The sequence below is a fragment of the Pundamilia nyererei genome, unplaced genomic scaffold, assembly GCF_000239375.1.
Source record: "Pundamilia nyererei isolate P.nyererei 1_Seehausen unplaced genomic scaffold, PunNye1.0 scaffold00236, whole genome shotgun sequence".
Lineage (NCBI taxonomy): Eukaryota > Metazoa > Chordata > Actinopteri > Cichliformes > Cichlidae > Pundamilia > Pundamilia nyererei.
The window spans coordinates 450,283-471,275 of record NW_005187637.1 but is presented as its reverse complement, the minus strand read 5'-3'; the positions used below and the strand labels follow the sequence as shown (position 1 = coordinate 471,275).

The following is a 20,993-nucleotide window of genomic DNA, read 5'->3' as shown; positions in this document are numbered from 1 at the left end:
TTTCCATTATCACTGCTGTTGTGTCACTATAATATAGTAGTTACACGTGCATCAGTAGCTCTGTCACGTAGCCTTGGCTACGTGCTTGCGGGTCCAGTCTTCTCTACCCCTACAGGATATTTTACCACTTTGCTGCAGCCCGCATCTGAGGTGTAGCAGCTCTTCGCACAGGGCAAAAATGAGCAGCAGCATCAACAGGTTAAGTAGCACCGAGGTAAGATATTTGCAGCCCCTTTTTAACATTCATCGAGGGAAAATGTAAATCCTCTGGTTTATAGATGTCTATAGGCTAAGTAGATTGATCATACAAATTGACATGCTCACAAGTGCAATAAATAAAAGATGCACGAAGAAAGATTACCTGATTAATAAGAGTATTCTTGCTGTTTTGCATGCTTTTATACAGTAGAATCGAAGGAGTGTTAATACAGTGCAAAAATGCACGGACCGCAAAGCAATCGCTTGGATATGGGCACTTGGGAAATGTGCTGTCATGCAATTTTTGTTTAGGTTGAATTTTTTGTTGCAAGAAGTGTTGATTCATTGTCGTGGTCATTTCTGTACCCAGAGTTGTCGGTTGTTACTTTTTATTGTAAGCCGATCGTGTAAAAGTATCCACCTCCTGCGGTTTCTGCGCTTCCATGCCACTTCTGTGCCTTTTCTCATGTTACATGTCATCTGCATGTGAGGTACATTCAGAGGTGCATACGCTTTGCAGAATAGAAGTGGTGCTGAATAAGACGGATTTTATGTCTCCGCAGAAGCATTTGACCAGACATCTTAAAGTCTTTTGCAGGCATGCTGGGTCAGATGACAGTCTGGTCTGGCTTAGGGGTGAAGTATTGTTGGTACCTGAGTGACCTTATAAACAATGAATGCCCTCCTTTGTTACCAGTGCACTGGCTTAAATGCACACATAAAAACAGACACAAGGTTTTACTTTTGTATTACATCATCCTGCTTCATGCCACAACTGTAAAGCTCACAGATTGATTACTTTAGTTTATTAGGCAATTGAAGCTGCCATTTAAGAGTAGTTCAGTCCTGCATCTAATGTGCAGCATCCAGTTTTACAGGGCAGGGAAATGGACTTCACTCTGTTATCCGCATGGTCACTGTCTTAATAGCGCCATTTAATTTCAGATGTGTGTGTGTGTGTGTGTGTGAATTTGAGGAAGAAGGCAGGAGGAAGAGAGACCCTGGCAGCCACAGATACTTCCTTGCAACAGTCAGAGCTCAGCCAGCATTTGCAAAATGTAATACCCTTACGCTCGATAAAATGAGCAATTGATCTCATTTACAATGTGTCCCCCACCAGTGTGAGTCAATATGAGTGTTTTTTTTTTCAATCCGTGGCTCTTGTAGGGTGAATATCTCACAGGAAGACTTTCTGCAGGCTTTTAATATTCTTGCCTGCCTTTCACTGAAATCTAAGACCGATGAGATGAGTCAGATTTCACTTTCTTTGATAACCCGTAGTTTAAACTGCAGCTTTTCACTAAATGAGAAAGTGTTTTTGATTTGTTTGGGGTTTTTTTTCCCACCATAAGTGCCTTAGCTGCATAGACCACACTCAGAAACAGTCATGTTTGCTTTGCTTTGTGCAAGGCTGTAAAACTAAAAGCTCTACAGAGATTCATGGAAATTAGATTTACAGTTGGGTCGATTGTCATCTGGAAACTGGCCAGATTTTGAGGTGAGTGAGAGAAGAAGGCTGCTGATAGGACATGATGGATGGAGAGCAAAGAAGTGCTTATGCACGAGGAGAAAAAAAAGTAAGTGAAATACTCACTCATGCAGTTAGAGTTAATTTAGCATTTCATCATATAGCTGAACACGGGCTCAATTAACTAAATAATAAATGTACGGTTTCACTGTCTTAAGTGGTGTCTTGCTTTGTTGCCTTGAAGAGCTTTCTACATGTCAGACACAGAGCTTAACAATACAAAGCTAAAGGCACTGCATACTCTCTAAGTAACTTACATGCAGGTGTAATCAGTTAGTGTGACGACATGGGAAAAGGAGAAAAGTTTAGGATTAGGTGTGCAAGTTGAATGAGTTCATTTAGTTTTTGGGAAATCAGCCAAAACGTTCATTTGCTTCTGAATACACAATGAAAAATGGATTTATTTGATCTGAGGTTTGGGTTAAATCACGGGAATTAAGAAATTGCAGTCTTTCCAAAGTTGTAAAAAGCATGTATTATACAACTCTGCATCTAGCTTTAGCATTAAAAAAATATGAGAAGTAGCGAATGTGAATTGAAGGGTCTTTTATTTGTTTTTCACCCTTGGTAATCCTTTGCATTCTGCAACCCGGGTTGAAAGGTAAAATAATGTCATATTTTCTCATTCAATTCAATTCAGCTTCAATTTTATTGATATAGCGCCAAATCACAACAACAGTTGCCTCAAGGCGCTTTATATTGTAAGGTAAAGACCCTAGAATAATACAAAGAAAACAGAGGAAACCCCAACAATCATATGACCCCCTATGAGCAAGCGCTTTGGTGACAGTGGGAAGAAAAACCTTCTTTTAACAGGAAGAAACCCCCAGCAGAACCAGTTTTATTCTCAGTTTTATTTATGTGATTTATAGGAATGATTTCAATTGCTCAGTTAAGCGCTTAGGTCAACATTCATTGTTTGAAGAAGCCCTATATAAATAACTTACTGATTAGCTGGTTTCCCTTCTCATTCCCACATTGTAGTGTTAGTGACACCTTACAGCAGAAACTGAATAATGTTAAATATTATTACATGATTTCATCTGTTATTCCACAGTGACACATAACTGAGAGTTAAGATCCAAACAACTTTTATGTCTCTGACTATCTCCCCCTCCCTCGTTACCTTGCTCCTTCTCTCCCCTCGGTGTATCTCCCCCGAGACTGATTCAGACTAGAAATGCACTGTGAATAATTCATCACAAAAATCAGCACTGAAACCTAGAACCAGTACAGCACAACTGATTTAATGAGAACTTTTCTCTTTTTTTTCCTACAGTTTAGATAGCTATAAATCTGGTGTGCCTAGATGACTGACAAGCACTGGGTTTCTCTGGGATATAAAATTCTTTCCAAAAATGCAATTGTGAACGAAACGAAAACCAGGATCACGTACATTCTCTTTTTAAAAAAAATAATTTGTTGCATGTTATCCCTCCACTCCACTCACAGCTGTTGAGTAAGACACATTATAAGAGCCTGTATTTGCTATCATTTTTGCACTGAATGTCTCCTCTGCTGTGATTAGTTGTTGTGCTATTTTGCCAGCTGTATGATGCGAGTAGACAGCAGGATTAATCGTGATAAATAGCTCGGGCAGACAGAGGAAATGACCTTTAGATTTGGCCTACGCACATGTCAAAAAGGAGTTCTTTTTTGGAAAAAATAGACATAGTGACTCCATATTTCCAACCTGCGATCTCACAACAAGTATTATCTCACTGTGGTCTGTTGACTCTGGGATAAAGGGCTGTATTTTTTGAAAAACCTATGTCAGTGTGTGAGAGCAGAAAGGCTGACCCTGACACGTCATGACAGTATGCCATTTGTGGTATTTGGAGCAGATCACAGTCACAGGACACCCTGCCACACCACATTGCTTTCCAGCGAAAATGCATGTTTGGCTTCACAAAGCATGTCCTAAAATGTGTTTTAATTCCTCGTTGTGAAGGTGTAACACAGTGCAGTGGATCTTTGAGTTGAAAGGAAAAAAGACATTTTGTTTTTTGTTTTGTTTGTTTTTTTTAGCATTTGCTGGATACTGCTGAGATGTCTCTGAAGTGTTCACATGAATCTATGATAAAGCATAAAAGTTAAACTGATAAGTAGAATGCCAGATGATGAATTTGGCCAGTAACCCATTTAATACATCTTCTAAAAAGCAGAGATTTATTAAGAGAATTAAACATGGCTTGTCCAGTGGTTATCACAGGATTAAACAAAAAAATCTAAATAATTACTGCAACCAGAGTACCAGATCATTACCAACCCCATCGACCACACCTTCTGTTCAGAGTGTACTTCCCCTCATACATCAAGTTAACCCATGCCAGTTGATTGCTGTGAATCTCTTAAATACATTGTAATTCAGCTGTAGCCTCATTCATGGTAAATTAGAGGGTGCAGCTTTTCTTTCCTTTCTTTTTGTCTTTATCCCTCGAGCAGAGGGAAGACAGCTCGCACCACTTCTGCAGTTTGGTTAATCTCAGACAAACTATGCTCTCTGCAGCTGCAGGGAGTGTTATGATAAAAACGGAAGATTTTGGTGTTCAGGAAGAGACTGCTGATTTTTTTTTTCCTTCTCAAAGAAAAAGAGGCATTGGCATTGGCATTCATGCTTTGACCTTGTCGCCACTGAATTTTAAAATGTGGTTCTCAGGTGTAATGAGCCATCATTTTTTATAGAGACAGACTCACCAATAAGATAACTTTTTTTCCAGAACCTTCTGGTCCAGTGGCTATGTATGGTTCTCTCTTTGCAGTACATAGTCCACTGACATGGAGTGAATACACAAACACACTCACAACTGAGCTAATCTAATGTTGCATCACGCTCACCCACACAAGAATCGATAGGTTACACAACTCAGAGTAAAAGTAACTTTCTTAAACGCTTTTGATCAACTGCTGATTAATCATAGAAATGAATTACCATATTTACTCACCTCTCTTCCTAAGTCCCTGGTTTATTGAGTATAAAATATAACAAAATAATAAAGCACATTTTGTTCTGAAGTGAACATTTATTTCAATTCAGTTCATATATTCAAGCTGGATCTTACCTTAAAGACCTCATAGTATCACCCTATCACCCTAAAAGAGCATTTTACTCTCAGACTTCTGGCTCCCAGTTTGGATCCAGGAGACAGATAGCCTCTCTAATTTTAAGATTAGGCTTAAAGCTAATACCAGCTCACAACAACAGTCATCCCAAGGTAAGGTAAAAATCATGCAATATTAGAGAGTGAACTCCAAAGATCCCCCAACAATTGTGGGGAGGAAAAGCTCCCTGTCAACAGGTAGACCCTCTGGCAGAACAAGGCTTAGAGAGGGACTGCCGTCTGGACAGAGGACCATAGGCGCACGATGAGCCACGAGCAGGACATCACAGAAACTGCTGAAGAAGGTAGATAAGAGTTAACAAGATGCAGCAGTGGCCTATGAGTGTACGGGAATTAAAAGCGAGGAGCGAAGAAGAAGTGCTCAGTGCATCCACTAGCACCCTGGGTTTAGAGCAGCATAACTAAAGGAACTTGATGAAACTCTTAGATTTGTCAAAAAGGAAAGTGAAAGATTAATTTTAAGAGTAGAGAGGGTGTCTTTCTTCAGAACCAAAACTGAGAGTAGGTTTCACAAGAGAAGGTCCTGATAGCTGAAGGCTCTACCTGCCAAAAGATGGGCAAACTGAGGTAAACTGCTATCATATAACACTGGTTCTTCTTGTTTTTGCTCAGCCCATTTCTGCAGCTGTCCATCAAGCTTCAAGAGAATGTGATATGGGCAGAATATGAACAAAGGATCACTCTATTACTCTACACTGATAGTTTTTTTTACAGATAAGAAAATCAATCATTTGACTGTTTTGATTTATAAAGTCAACAAATACTGGAATAGAGGGCAACAAGTGCGGCGCAGGCTCATAGAAGCAGTATAAAATGCCCAGAGCTCAATGCTCATATGACACTAGTGAAGGAGAAAATGTGCAGACTGAAAGTAATCGCTTGAAACTATTCGCACAAACGGCATATGCTGACTTCGTGTTTGTCATGTTTTAATGGTACTGTTACCGGATTGCCAGTATCTCCTTGCTGTACTAATGGCTCTGTTTTCAAAGGTCACTCTTCTGTAATGGCTGTTGTTGTTCTAATTAGGTCAGAATGATAACCAGATCCTCACCATCCATGCTCAGGAAACACAAAATTACTGCTAGTCTCATCAAAATGATGCCTTGTTGGCTCTACTGGAAGAACAAAACACAGCACAGAGCAAGCCTTTCTGCTTGTTTCCCGGCGTTCTTCTTTCTGTCATTATCTGCAAGCCATAAACATTATCTCTGTGCCAATTACTCTCTTCTCTCCCCCAGACCACCCATCCAGATGCTTGGCCCAGAAGCCCAGCTCCTCTGAACATGAACCACTATGCCAATAAGAAGAGTGCAGCTGAGAGTATGCTGGATGTGGCCCTGCTGATGGCCAATGCCTCCCAGCTAAAAGCTGTCCTGGAGCAGGGGCCAAGCTTCCACTTTTACACCCCCACCATCACCCTAATCAGCATCTCTCTGTGTCTACAGATCACAGTCGGGGTCCTGCTTATCTTCATAGGTGAGAAAGTAAACATAGCCTGAGCCCTTCTGGTGTATCAGAGGTGTTTTTGCTGTCTGGCATCTCACATCCTTTACTTGCCCACTTCATCCTTCCTATTCTAGCAAGATTACAGCGATCTATATGCCACATTTTGCCCTACAATGCACCCCCTCCCCCATAAATGTCAAGTCTACTGACTCCTGACAAACAACCTATTAGGAGCTGGATTCAGTCTCTATAGCAACCAGGACTGAGAGGTCAAAGGGTTCACTAGGTTTTACTGCTGATATCAGCACTGCTGGGAGTTGGGAGAGGTGCTGTGTATGTGTGTAAATGTGTCAATATGTGTCAGTATGTATGTATCTCCATGTGTTGGAACAAAGAGAAAAGCCCAAAAAGAGACAGATGCAGCAACAATTTTTTAGGAGGTCTGCTGATATCTCGGGTTGAAAAATTTGTACGTGTAAATAAAAATAATATAAGTTGGGGATAAATAAACTAATTTAGTTTTTTTTTTCCTGACACACTGAACAACAGGTTAATGAACTTTAAGCCAGTCACAATGACTCAGCTGTTGATGGATGAGTAAATAAAGTGAGTTTTGTTTGGTTAGTGTGAAACTAACAACCCCACATGTCTTATCTACCTCCTCTGTGAAACTGCTGAAATAAAATCTTAAAATAATCAATTATCAATCAGATATTTCAAAGCACGCCCAAATGAATATTTCCTCCCTTGTTGCTCAGATTTCTGCAAAAAAAATATTATATCATCATCAACATTGTTACAGTATGAGTATACAGTACAATCAGATATTATTAACTCTGACATTTGCACATTGAGGTATTCACATTAAAAACGTCACATGTCCATAAGACACATCCAGCACGTGAGAGTCATCACTCATTCATTGCCCCTTTGACCTCCTTCACCAGACTTAAACAGCATCCCTTGCCTTTACCAAAATATCACACACATTTCTTTCTCATTACTCTTTTCTTCATTTTTGTTTACTCTTCTGAACTTCTTTGGCCTCTCGTCCTCACATCCCTCCCTTCCGTTGGATCCAGCTCTCTCTAATGAAGCCAGTGGTGCGTGATGTGAACGGCCTACATACTGGCCACCCCAACCAGACTCTAGCCCCCACCAAGACAGATCAGATACACACACACACACATCACAGGAAGGGTTCTTACGCTGTTTAACCTCTGGTAATTTCCATCAAATACACACACCCATGCACATATACATGGCTACTGCACACCCATTTGTATGAATATGCATTCATGTGACCATTATTCACAGGCGACTCCCTGTACTGCTGATGACACCATAGTAATGTCTTTGTCACAACACTAATTAGCTGTTTTCATAACATTTAACACATGCCATGATGCTATTAAAACACAAAAGAAATGACACAGTTGCATATAGGAAATACAAGCTTCCCTTGATCAGTTTTCTTCCCCTGTATTGTTCTTTCTCTGTGATTTGAACCTGACACTTGTTTTCTTTCCCTGTGTGACATTTATGCCTGCGATGTATAGTAAATGTATCACATCATATACATGTTTAATTTGGGGGACGCTATTGTTACAAATCCAATTCCAAAAAAGTTGGGAAGCTATGTTAAATGCAAATAAAAACAGAATGCAATGATTTGCATATCTCACAAACTCATATTTTATTCACTATGAAGAATAGAAAACGTATTAAATGTTTCAACTGAGAAACTATACTATTTTAACAAATGTATCGGGTGCCGTTAGTAGCAACAGGTCTAAACAAAAGTTGAGACAGGGCCATGTTTACAACTGTGTAGCAGCGTCTCTTCTTTTAACAACAGTCCATAAATGTCTTGAAACTTAGGAGACCAGTTGTTGGACTTTTCGGAGAGGAATTCTGTTCCATTCTTGTCTTATTCTGAAATATAGGATTGTAGCTGCTCAATAATTCTGGGTCTTTTTTGCCACATTTTTGGTTTCCATGACAATTTCATGTCTGTTTTTTTATGGCAGTGTCACCTGAGATTCCAAAGATCACGAGCATCCAGTATTGATTTTCATCATTGTCCCATGTGCACGGAGATGTTTCCAAATGATTGGAATCTTATGACGATGTTATGAATTGTAACTGATAAGATGTTCAAAGTCTTCACGATTTACAAAGAGGAACACTATTCTGAAATTGTTCCACAATTTGTAGATGCAGTTTTTTTGCAGACTGATGAGCCTCTGCCTACTGCACCATTACTTTTGACAAACTCTGCCTCTTTAAGATGATCTTTTTGTACTCAGTCATGTTACTGACCTGTTGCCAATTCAGCTAATTAGTTGCAAAATGTTCCTTAAGCTGTTTCATTTAAGTACCATTTACGTTTAAAGCCTTTTGCATTTCCCTGTCCCAACTTTTTTGAGTGATCAAATTCAAAATGAGCTAAAATTTTTAATAACATAGTAAATTGATTGCAGTAGATCTAACTTTTTTTAAAATCTGAGTTTCCTCTAAGTGAAAAATGAAAAACTGAATATTGCATTGTTTCCTTACATGCTTGCGTCATAAAATAAAAGACACAAATAGATGTATGAGCATTCTGAACCCAGAATTAAGTAAATATAGATTTGTGGTTGACAGTAAATCTTTGCACCATAATGAGTTGGCTTTAGTCCCAGAATAGAGTAGATTGTTGTGCAATTAGACATTATCTGAGTTGTGTGTTGTTCTGCTTTTGTTCACAGTTCGATGGAACCTGAATGATGAGCAAAAACACCAGAGGCTGAACTTCATGGAAAACTTGGCTACAGGTCTGGTGTTCATCATCGTGGTGGTCAACGTCTTCATCACAGCTTTTGGAGTCCATCGAACAAATTACAGCAACTGACCACGCACACACACACAGGCACATCTATGTATGTGTGTATGCATTATTTTCACAGTCTTTCACTGCTCCCCTCTCTCTTTTCAAACAGGTATTTTCTCTCCTGCCTTACTATGCAGTTTGCTCCTAAAAACTTTCATGTCGTCAGCATGTTTTTGCTCTACTCCTCTTCTGACCGGACCTTCACAATCACCTACATGACCTACAAACACAGTGACCTCTCCAGGCTCGCAGAGAAATTTCCACCAGAAAACAACTCGAACAAAATACACAGCTGTTCATTTACCAGAAAATCATTGTCCCACATGGCTGCAGGCACCGAGAGAAAATAGCGAACAAGAGAGAAACAGCCGTAGCGACAAAGAGGTCTGGTACGTAAACAACACAACATTTGTTCTGAATGGACAAACAGGAAAGTGGAGACAGCAGCAGTCAGGACCATGTGACCTCATGCTGTCTGTCTCCTATGCTGTCCGACAGTGACCCGAAGCACTAGCCAGACATGGATGCACAGTCTCACACACACACCTGAACACTCTTTAATTTTTAATTGCACCAATGACGTTTGATCATGTTTAACGGGTGTGCTGAGCACATGTATGCAGCACAGGGCAGGCCTCATCCGCCTCAAAACCACTACCCACCTCCACAGCTTTAACTTTACTATCAACTCTACCCCACAGGTGTCATGCCTAACATTCAGTTATAACAGTGTTTGGTTGTGCTATGAATCCTTCTGTGACGAGCAAAGCCGGACTTTGTTTGTGGTTCTTTGGACCAGAAGTAGCTGGTGAGTCAGAGTCAACAGAGCACAGACCCCGGCAGAACTACTTGTTAAAACAGAAGCCTTAATTAGGCAGCAATGCCACTGAAACCCCAATTAGAGCACAAGCAAATGCTCATTTTATACACTTGAGTGGTTTGACATAAATATCCAGTAAAGAAAATTTGAGGCTGTTTCACATAATTATCAGCTAAAAACCGTAATCGCATTCATGCAGCTATCTATAATTTCTCCAAGGTGGTTGTGAGGATGCACCTTTCAGATGGCAAAACGTCGCAATCTCATCCTTTTCCTCCCCTACAACTATCATTGGTAACCGTGGAAACAGCCACACTGAGAGCCAGATTTGATGATACACTTGGATACACCGCTTCACTTGGAGGAGATCTGCAGATTGATATATATACATAATGTATATCCATGGCTCCTACCGCTCTGTCTTGAAGTTTAACAAAGTGACTCTGTGGGGGCTGCGCATCAGAGGATGCTGATGATCAACGAGGACTTTTAGTTCCTTTGAAGCGAGTGTATTAATAGCTCTCTCGTGGGAATGTGGATGCCAGAGTGTGAACTGAACAATCACTCTGGTGACATTTCCAGCCCCCTTTAGCACCTCCCAATTCCTCCTCCCTCTCTCTTTGACTCCCCTCTCATCTGTTGCTCTCACTTCGCAGGGAAGACAGTAGCAGAAAAATGCTGCCGAGTGCAGATAATCTCCTGAGATCAGACACCTCTGCTCTGCTGCTGTGATGTAGATAGACCTTACCTCTGATGTGACTACTTTCCTGCACATTGTTTATTACAAGAAACAGAGAGCATTCAAATGCACCCATCAGGGTATTTCAAAGGCATTCTAGCTAGCAGCATTTAATAGAGCATTTAATCAAGTTAGCTTAACTCATTCAACCAAATTGATTGCCATTATTCATTAATGAGGTCTGATCCCTGCTTCCCATTGTCATTGTTATAGCACGCTTGAATATTTTTCTGTTTTTTTGTGTGTGTGTGTATGAGTGAGGAAGTAGTGCCCTCTAGTGTATGTGTTGCTGCTGTTGAATCAATTAGATGAATAATTTAACATAATCTCCATTTCATGATGACAGTGCAGTGAACAGTGCCAGAAACTAACCCGGAAAAGCTAATCAATGCACTCCTAATTACCTTTAATTCCCCTTTGTTGCTACACTACGGCAACATATACAGCATTTAATTAATGATGTTCCCATTTCTACAAAGATCTTTGTCAAATATTTGTTACACAAGACTAAAAATAAGATGCAAACACAGGTGATCCAAATTTGCTGTGCTTTATTTGAAAATAAGTAACACTATTAGAGTGCCCTTTATTTTGCAAATTTCATAAAAGGCACTGGAAGTGGGCTAAGGTGTGAGCATACATGTATTTGTTGTGTATTTAAAAAAAAAGAAAATCTTTGTTGTGAAATGCGTTAACAAACGGAGCAATGAAAAAAATCAAGTTGTTAAATTAAGTGCAAACCAAGAGCCTTCCCACACAGATGCTCCTACTTGAAGCTCTCCTCAAAATACACTTCATTGCCCACTCTTGGGTTTGTTGCACCCAAACAACCGACTCAGTCTTTAGTAAGTGAAAACAGCTTTGTGGGAGTGCAGCTGCACAGTTACACTTGGTTATTATTACGCTTTAAGCATTTTAGTTAAAAAATAAAAAGAAATTCATAGCTATCTACAAACATGAAATCCAGGCAAGAATCATACATACAAGTACTCTGGAAGAACGTTGCATAGTTCTGCCATTTCAGATGTACGCTGTGAGAATTTGTGACAGAATGTGTCAGGTCAAGTTACGTTCCTCCAATTAGTACTTTCGTACATAAATTAGTATGTGAGGTTTAGGAAAATGATGAGTTTGGCACAGAAAAAAAGACATTTTTCATGGCTTCTTCTTCTCATTGCCTCGATGTTTTCATTTTTTTTTTACTTTCCAACTTCTCCATATGAAATGAAAACATCTCTAGCATCTTTACTCAGTCTTACAGCCGAGCAGTGAAGAAACACTCCAGTGCATCTCAAGGTTTCACCCTCTGTGTCTATAAAGAAGAGCAAAAAAACTGAGTTTTGTGTGTATGGAAGGTATGTTTTGAAATGTTGAACATGATCAAAGTAAGTAAAGTAAGTCTCAAGTCTGTGTCCCTCTCACTTTTTGTGCCACGACTCACCTCCGTAATAGTAGAGTATTGCAATTCCAACTACAAAACCGAAACAGCTCAGGAAGAACATTGGTCCTGCAAGAGGAGAGAATAAAGTCATTAACTATACAATTATCTGATCAGTCTGCAGTGGCTCATACCTGCTTAATAAATTAGATGATCCAAAAAAAACTAAATACCACAAGCAAACTGAAATAATAGCCGATATTCTGAATGGCAAAGTCAAGAGTCCTAAATCTGCTCTGTGTACATAAAGTTGTCTTGCTCACAAGCTAAACAAGCTCCTTGGTATGACTTATGATCAGGAGTCAGTGTTTCACGGCATCTCTGATGACCCATTTCCCTGCTGACATACCTTTGACCCAGTGGATGCAGCTCTGACTGTTCAAAGGAATGCAGGCCAGAGGAAGCTGCTTTATACATGAGCTTAACTGCCCTCACAAAGCTCAAGCTCTCAGTGTGATGGAATGATGAATGGTGGAAGTAAAGAGCAGTGATGGGGCCGGCATTCTGATGCTAGGGGTTAAAAGGTTCAACAGACAACTGCGTTTGCTAAAGTCCACAGCTTAGTTGAGCTTAAGGGGCTTATCTTGGGATCAGCGAGGGGGTACAGAGGGACCCTGACACATACTCACACAAACTGTAAAACTATAATAATTTTTAAAATGCCATGCAGGCAAGATAAGGAAGAAAATGACACATATAGGGCTTTTATGAGTCATTACTTACATATTATCATTAAATATATTTCGCAAGTGATTACCAGTATCCGATTTGTTTTCAAATTGCCCCTTAGTTAGTGCCATTGTTGGATTGAAACTCAGTTTTTAGTGTTTAGTCATATTTTTAAGCTGATAAATCAACAGAATAACTCAACCATTAACAGCAGTGCATTTGTGAGCTTTTCAAGTCAGTGACACCCTATGGATTACACTGTTCATTTGTTTGTTAGTTCATGTTTGTGATTGTATTTTGTGAACGTCATGCAACTAAATCTGCATGATTCCTCCTGAGAGGGATTGCAAGTAAGAGTGTGCATGTTTTTGAAATAAATAAGTCCAATTTCCTGGAAAGCATGTCATGAATTGTCTAAACTATAGCAGAATTAGTTAAATAATTACAGAATAATTACAGAATAACTAAGAAACAGCAACATTTATCGTATAACATCATTGTATAAAATCAACGAATGTTTTTTTAGTTTGTGAAATCTCAATATTCTTAAATTTTAAAGATTTGAATGATTTACATAGAAACAACCCCTTTTTCTGTTGTTAATGATGGTGATTATATGTACCTCTGTCGTTAAGCACATATCGCTCTTGCCGAACTGTCTTGTCGTTAGTGCATTTTGAATCTGCCACCTCTAAAAACAGAAAGTAAAAGAGGTTAAAATGCAGCATTCCACTTTAACAATAACAACCTGTGAAGTGTTAAATGGCTACTTGGACAGCAGTCTAGGCAGCACATTAGCTTCTCTTTGCATCTTAAACAGGATAAGCCGATGTAAAGCTAGACACAGCAGGGGAGCCACCTTTATAGGACACTTTGGAAGCTGCTCCTGTAATTTGTCTAACCTCATCACACCAAACATACAAGATGCACTTTTTTTTAACATGGTAGAAAAAGCAACCAGTGCTGAAAAAAAAAGAAAAAAAAAGCTTAGCAGACACAAAACTTATGCTTTAAGGAAAAAACCAGAACATTTAGGTCCCACAAAGACATTGGTTCAATAGTTGTGTCTGCAATAAAATTAATGGGAAATTGAACTTTATGGAGAAGAAACAGCTATCCTCCAATCTGGAATCTGTAGCCAAGAAAAGCTCAATGTTTCACCTCTTTCTCTGACTCTGCTGGGCAGGCTAGAGTAGATGTCCTCTGTATGGATGTGAAGGGCTCTGTAGAATTCATGGCATGCCTCTTCGCCTTTTCTGTGCAGGTGCTTCAAGAGGTCTGCTAACCGCACCTTGGTGGGCACACTTAGGTTCCTGAACTGCAGGGAGACACAGGCTGCATTGAGTCACTGCACGCATCTGCACAGTATGCTTCTGTTTTGTTTGTGTAACACAAATAGCTGCAGTGACCCTGTGGGCTTCCTTGTCACTTAGTATCTGCGGGTAGATCCTGTTGAGCTGCAGGACAAGTCTGTCAACCAGCTCAGTGTCCATCCTCTGATCTGAGCACAGGAACTGGGAGTCACTCTGCAGCTGCTCTTGGTAACCATCGGTGTCTAGTAAAGGAAGATTGATGACAGTGAAAAGACATTGCTTAACAAGGGGTGTCAAGGCCAGCGCTGGTCAAAGCGTGGAGACCAGGTCAGAAACAGGCTATGACCCTGCACAAATGGCTCATGCGACAAAGCCCTAACAGAAGGGCTGCAGATTTTATTGTTAGTTTTAGTAATTTCTTAGTAAGCTCGTCTTGGAATCAGCCATGTTCTGAAAATAAGGAACTAAGAGGTTTATTCTCTTGTTTAGAAAGGCGAATATAGCTGCAAATGTGTCAGTTTCACTACACTTTATAGCTTCTATAGCATAATGTTAGTACTGAAAATCAGCCAACTACAATTTAAGATGCATAAAATGGTGAGAGACAGCAGAAACAGGTAAGGTGTTAGTGTTAATAGTTTGGACTCTGAACCAGTTTTCCCCCCAGAACTATGCATGAGCATTGTCTGTTTTCTTAAAAGAAGATGCTACACTTAAGAAGAAGACGACAAAGGGGGATCTATGGAAGTAAATATCCACACTGCCAATCATTAAGTAATATAGATATTGTATTTGTCCTGACCACTGTTGATATTCTTATGCTCAGTTGTGTACTTAAACAGGCTACAGGCTGCAGCTGATGAGCAAACATACTACTAATATTTCTGCCATCTGTTCATAAAACATAAACTATTAACTAAATTAGTAGGTAGGTGTCAGATACTGTCATAGTGTTACATTGCATGGTAGTTATTCTCAGTATCGTCATCCCAGTATGAAAGATTCTACTAGTTTAATATTTTAACAGGATTTACTTTATCCCAATGTACAGTTAATGCTATAATATCTCTATGGACTAGACTGACAACAGAGGGAGCTGCGTGTCTTTAATAAAAGTCTGGATGCCTCTGATGACAGAAGTCTGCCGATTTAGTTACCGGTTGCATATCAGGACAAACGATGATACTGACCTATGACAAACTACTAAATAACTATGTGTAACAACAACTACTTTATACTATGACTTTACAGCAACAAGTGGCGCACCCAGAGAGAGAGAGCCTGGTAGGATATCCTGGAAGTCTTAGCTCTGGCGCAAGGATACGCGCAAAGCACTCACAACAAGGCGAAACATCTTACCCTCGCTTCACAAACCTGACATACTGACAAATTTACACCGTGTGTGAACTTGACAATCGGACCGACAGCCTTCCCGGTAAAACTTCCTGGTCTCCCCCGTGAGTCGGTGCTCCGCTGCCCCGTTACATCAGCACGCTTGGCCGTGGCGTCACCACATGACCGACCTCAAGGCTACATGATGATGTTAATGAGCCGGGCAGACAGTGACGGACTACAGCTTTATGTAGCAAACACTGAAGCACAGAAGTGCAACAAATAATCATACATCAGGTTATTCTAACCTAAAGACTTGAATAATAATAATAATAATAATAATAATAATAATAATAATAATAATGATAATAATAAACGTGTTGTTAAATAAACTCTCCCCACTCCAATGCATCACTCATTGTTATTATTATACGTCTGTCATTTATTTACATTTCTCAAAATTATTATTTACACACACGCCAGTTTTTTACAACATCTCTTCTCGTGTCAAGAGTGAACTTTTCCCAGATTCCCACACTCTCCTCAGCTGACAGCAAAGTTAATTATATCGCAATAGATCCCTTAAGTGTTAGCCTCAAGCAGCAGAACTTCCTTTTAAGCTCAAATCTCTTGACATCCGAAGAACAGCTCTCTCCAAGACTGGCGTCCTGAAAATGCACTGGCTCCTCTTTACAGACAGGGGGCAGTGTGCCACTACAGTTTGCATAAAAAGGCACATTAGTCTGTCAGATCAATGTCTCTTTAGAGCCATCTCGCCACTGCTGATACACCAAAACATACTGATATAGTTATTACATCCCGCAGTCCTCGTCTATACAGCTGACACTGTTGAACAGATTCGGATATTAAACAAAGTCTTGATTGATGATTTTTGTGTGCTGTCCTCACACTGATATAATCCTTATGGAAAGTTCTTTGGGGTATATATTCCTGTTTGAGTTTATATTCCTCCCAGGGGCCTCATCTGCGGTTAATAGGTTTGCTCCTGATAAACTGCTCTGTTGTCCTTCATACTGCCACACCAAACCAGATCCCCCTGCTGACATCTGGACCAGGCTCGGGCTTGTACTTTGACAGGAGGACAGGGGAGGGCCGGGATACTGAGGTGGGTCAGGTTCTGGCATTTGGAGTAAGAGAGGCTGGTTATAGTCGTGTCCAGGAAGAGCAGCAGGGGGAGGTGTGGGGCCATAGTTTGTGCAGGCAGGACAATAGGCGTAATGATGGTGACATCTGTGTAAGAAAAGACAGGAAGTTGGGTTTTTTTGTTGTTGTTGTTTTTGTTGTCACTGTGGAGCATTCAAATGAAATTCAGCACATCTCACCTGCAAGATCGTATGCTGTCACACAGGGTAGGGCCAGCAGTGTCCCATGGAGAAAGCAGATTCTCCTGGGTGTTGTTGTTGTTGTTGTTGCGGCCCTTATGACTATATCGAGACATGTTGTTCTCCTGGTTCGGGGTTGGCTCCTCCCATTGCCACGGATCTGAGTCACTGGCATAAAAAAAACCCATACATGTCAGTATTTCATATTTCACCAGACCTAATATTGTATTTTGGCACCTGTGGTTGTAAATAAGTAGATACATCTATTAATACATTGTATTCAAGCAGTCCTTTTGTTGCCATGCCTTTGTCATGTTTTAGACTGTTAGAATTTCTCTGTGCTTCATATAAATGCCACTTGTTACCCCAAAGAAGCAAAATAAAGACACATACACACATCTGTGTAGCAGATCAGGCCTTATTTTGTGTTCCTGTCCCATTAATGTCTTATAACCCTTAGGTTAGCAATCATTTAAGCTAAGAACCCATCTAATTTATTATGTATGGATATTTATTTGTATAAAGAATCCAGTATTTTGCAGTGTATTGTGATGTATGCTTTCCTTATAATTACATTTTACCAGTAATGATACCTCAGTAGATTTACTTTTACTTTTAAAAAACTTAATTTCAACTTTTCCAGCAATCCTTGACTCACTTCTCCTCCTTTTTCCTTTCTTCCTCCTTGATGCAGTCAAGCAAACAGCAGGTGATGAAGGCCACAGACATGAAGAGGATTATGCCTGAACTCACAAAGGATGCCACCACAGCCACGCGGTAACCAAAATCATTGGGCGACAGAGCTGAAGAGTGACAGAAGAAGAGCCAGTTGACTGATGTATTGACTGATTTTTGTCTCATGCACTGAGTGTTTTCTTTTTCTTTTTTACAATTCCATTCATCATACTACAAAACCTGTGTATAACAACAACCAGAAGTCTCAAATGCCACCTCACACAAGGTTTGCAGATATTGTCTACCTCACAGACTGCTGTAATATGCCACAAGTGTTTCATTGTCATTATCCAACAGAGACTTGCAGAAATAAAAAGTCATTTTGCAACAAAGTGTTCTTGCCAGCTCATCACTGAAAGGACAATAAAATATAAATTTATTATTATTTTATTTCTTTCAGTGTCACTCAGAAAATTTCATCTCTCCCATGGTGATTGATTCTAAAAAATATAATTACAATTCTGCCCTCAGTTTTTCCACTTCCTCGCTGGCTGTACACCTACCTGAAATGATTCCTCGCTGCCAGTTAGTAGCATTAATATTATTGCTTAATGAGATGTATCGACAAACAGCACATCATTTTCCCTCCATTGTGTTCCCACACAAATTAAGGTCATAATTAGTGCAAGCCAAACACAACATAAGCATCTGCGTGTAACTTGGTCCCTAACAAGAATGCCTACACATAATGTTTAATATATATTCCATCACTTTGGAATAATGAGCTGACAGACATTTCAGTGGGAGTTTTGCAGCCTCTGCAGTTTTTCTAGGAAAAGCATTTGAGACATTTAATCTGCATACACACACATTTTGGTAATGCATAATGAATATGCAATTAGGTCCATGAAGTGACATGTACCTGGCTACAAATGGGTTACTAATATGTGCCATTTTTTGTATATTAACTGCCATCTCAAGGTTTTGGTTTCTACTTACCTTGACAATAGGAGTCTCCTGTCCAGTAGGTGCTGTTGGGGCCCATGACACACATCATATCACTGCCTACAAGTTTGTGCTTCCCTGGGCACTGTAGTGATATGACGGTACCCACATTAGTGCCATTTCCCTGGATGATCTGGTGGTTGCCCAATGTTGGCTGAGGCATGGGTGTGCACTGAGCTTTGGAATTACCTAAAGCAGAAAGCTGGAGGTCAGCTGGTGTGGAAAATTTGCAGCAATGTCTACAGTTGTTGCTGCTAATGATGTTTGAGATACTGTGAATATGCATTAATCACACAAAGTTCATCCAAAATTTGGGTACATGTATAATTCATGCATCTTCAAAAGAAAATTTGTATTCATAGGAACGATAAGACAACTTGGAATTCATAGATTGCACAACAATAATTCAAGGTGAACTGTATGAACAAACAAAAAGGGGGTGGGGGGGCTCTGCGGATAAGAGTCAGTGTGGAATGGGGCAGTCATTCCATAGCTATCAGCACTGAACCCCTAAAGGGCTGCGCAACACTGCATGACAAAACACAGCCCCCCGTAACAGCCGAGTGCCGTGCTGAGATGAATTCTAACGGTATCAAAGAAGGAAATGTGATAAATCATTAAACAAAAGGCCTGCAAGACTGGTGGAAAAACACAGGCCATCTGGAGCAACATTAAGAGAAAAAAAAACCAAGGTTATCATACTGAACAGCATGGAGCTCAGCATATTACAGGACGGACGGTCTTTCACTGTGACAGCTCAGTACACCAGCAGTTCCTGCATGTCTACAAGTCTCAGTCTACAAGAGCATGACTTCACTGTAAAACAAGTAGTTGGAATGCACATAAACACAATGACATGAAGGCGGTGGTTTCCAGCACAACTTGGAAGTATGATGTATTTAGTTTAGGGAAAATCAAAACCAGATTTTTGATTTTTTTTTCTTTACTCTGAGATATCTGCTTTTGGTTTTCACTTAAATAAAACAGACAGGTTACAGGGATTGATTTAGTGGAGGTTACTTTTTCGGGATTTCCATACACCTGTTACCATACATCATTTTTGACCCCAGGACAACACAAGGGTTAAGTTGGAGGAAAATATCCAAGGAGGAGTTGTGCACTTTGAAGAAAGACATGTGGCAGACCATAAAGTGAACCAAACTATATCAAAAGTCGCTGGTAGACAAATAAAAGAAGAAGAGATAATAGTAAACCATAAACAAGATAAAATTGTAACACGGAGACCATTAGTAACTCAGATCCCACCACAAAGACACACTTCGGTGCACAGAAGAATAATTTTATGTAACTTGTATGTATGATCATACATACAGTACATAGAGTGAAATGTCCGGCTGCTTGACGTCAAATCCACCCCTTTTCGTTTCCTCTTTCTGTCTTTCTTCATAACACCTGGCAATTATATCAACTAACCGTTAATCGGACACCAATCCACCCTTTTTTTAAGTTTCATTTTATTACTGCGATGTCTAGTTCACACAATCTATCAGGTCTTTATATTACATAGGACCCTAAGCTACTAATCCTTGCAGTGCAATTGTTGTTACAGCAAACACACACATGCATGGACGCGCACATCACCTGAACAAGAAGCACGCAAGTTAACAGAATAAAACTGGCGTCAGTGCACAAGTGACATTTCGGTCTCTCGAGGATCCTGCACGCTGGCTTCTTCTAAATTAAATAGCATCTGGTTTTTCTATGCCATCTCTCTTACCTGACTTATTTCGGTCATTTTTGTTTGCGGTATCAGTCCTGGATACATCTGATATTGATGCTGTTGCCGCGGACATGGTGGTGACACACAGCCGTCTCTCAGAAAGCTCTTCTGGTTGTGCGTAAAGACGGCGCAGCTGTTCTCCTCTGGGCCCCGTACAGGGTAAACGAAACGAAGTGTCTAGCTGCTGGCGCGGCGCTTGAGTTTCTCTGTGCGATGTTACTCGCTCCTCGTCCAGTGAACAGCTTGCTACCACCCACACTGCACCGTAACATTCACTTATTCTAATGTTCGTTCTGTGCTCTGGCTGTCGCGCAAGCGGATGAGCGCTTGAGAGGACGACGAGAGATGAAGTGATCAGTCGAGACCTTGTCGACCAAAGCAAAAATGACTTTGCGGATTAAATCATGTCGGGTCAAGTTAGGTTTCAGATCTGCAGCTAACTACAGCTGCAAAAAAACAGTCCACCTCAGTAGGTACAAATCAGGATGTGGTTGAAAATGTGCAAAACACATGAACGTGTGAACGTGGTCTATTAGAAGACAATCAAAAGTTACATCCGTTTACCAACGTCCAGCACGAGCACGTCAGCCTTAGAGCTTTCCAGTCTAAAACAAATTCAATTCAATTGTCAATAGTAATAGACTGTTGCCTGCTCAGGGACAAATACAGCATATGCAGGACGACATTTTAAATATGCTGTAAAAACTAAGCATAACTAAGTTTGCAGTGCATCTCTCCAAAGTAAGGCT

At 40.2% G+C, this 20,993-nt stretch overlaps 3 protein-coding genes across 5 annotated transcripts; 1 reads left to right on the top strand and 2 right to left on the bottom strand.

The window, feature by feature from the left end:
* Window positions 1–155: 155 nt before the first annotated feature.
* Window positions 156–17,577, top strand: LOC102206238 (ninjurin-1). Of its 2 annotated transcripts, XM_013914897.1 has the most exons (5): window positions 156–214; window positions 6,090–6,327; window positions 9,048–9,218; window positions 9,307–9,558; window positions 17,518–17,577. In XM_013914897.1, exons 1-3 carry the CDS (start codon window positions 179–181, stop codon window positions 9,188–9,190), a joined length of 417 nt encoding a protein of 138 aa, XP_013770351.1. In that variant the 5' UTR covers window positions 156–178; the 3' UTR covers window positions 9,191–9,218; window positions 9,307–9,558; window positions 17,518–17,577. The 2 variants fall into 2 exon arrangements, with proteins under 2 accessions (XP_013770351.1, XP_013770350.1); XM_013914896.1 differs by having other exon boundaries at window positions 9,048–9,558.
* LOC102206727 (bcl10-interacting CARD protein-like) lies at window positions 11,912–15,787 on the bottom strand. Of its 2 annotated transcripts, none has more exons than XM_005749074.1 (6): window positions 15,508–15,787; window positions 14,245–14,390; window positions 13,997–14,153; window positions 13,458–13,526; window positions 12,170–12,235; window positions 11,912–12,040 (listed from the first exon to the last, which is right to left on the bottom strand). In XM_005749074.1, the coding sequence occupies exons 2-6, from the start codon at window positions 14,326–14,328 to the stop codon at window positions 11,928–11,930; spliced, it is 489 nt and encodes a 162-aa protein (XP_005749131.1). In that variant the 5' UTR covers window positions 14,329–14,390; window positions 15,508–15,787; the 3' UTR covers window positions 11,912–11,927. The 2 variants fall into 2 exon arrangements, with proteins under 2 accessions (XP_005749131.1, XP_005749129.1); XM_005749072.1 differs by having other exon boundaries at window positions 15,523–15,787.
* Window positions 15,866–20,776, bottom strand: susd3 (sushi domain containing 3). The gene is made up of 5 exons (XM_005749075.2): window positions 20,242–20,776; window positions 18,498–18,692; window positions 17,482–17,626; window positions 16,824–16,991; window positions 15,866–16,731 (listed from the first exon to the last, which is right to left on the bottom strand). Exons 1-5 carry the CDS (start codon window positions 20,315–20,317, stop codon window positions 16,386–16,388), a joined length of 930 nt encoding a protein of 309 aa, XP_005749132.1. The 5' UTR covers window positions 20,318–20,776; the 3' UTR covers window positions 15,866–16,385.
* Between the last annotated feature and the right edge of the window lie 217 nt (window positions 20,777–20,993).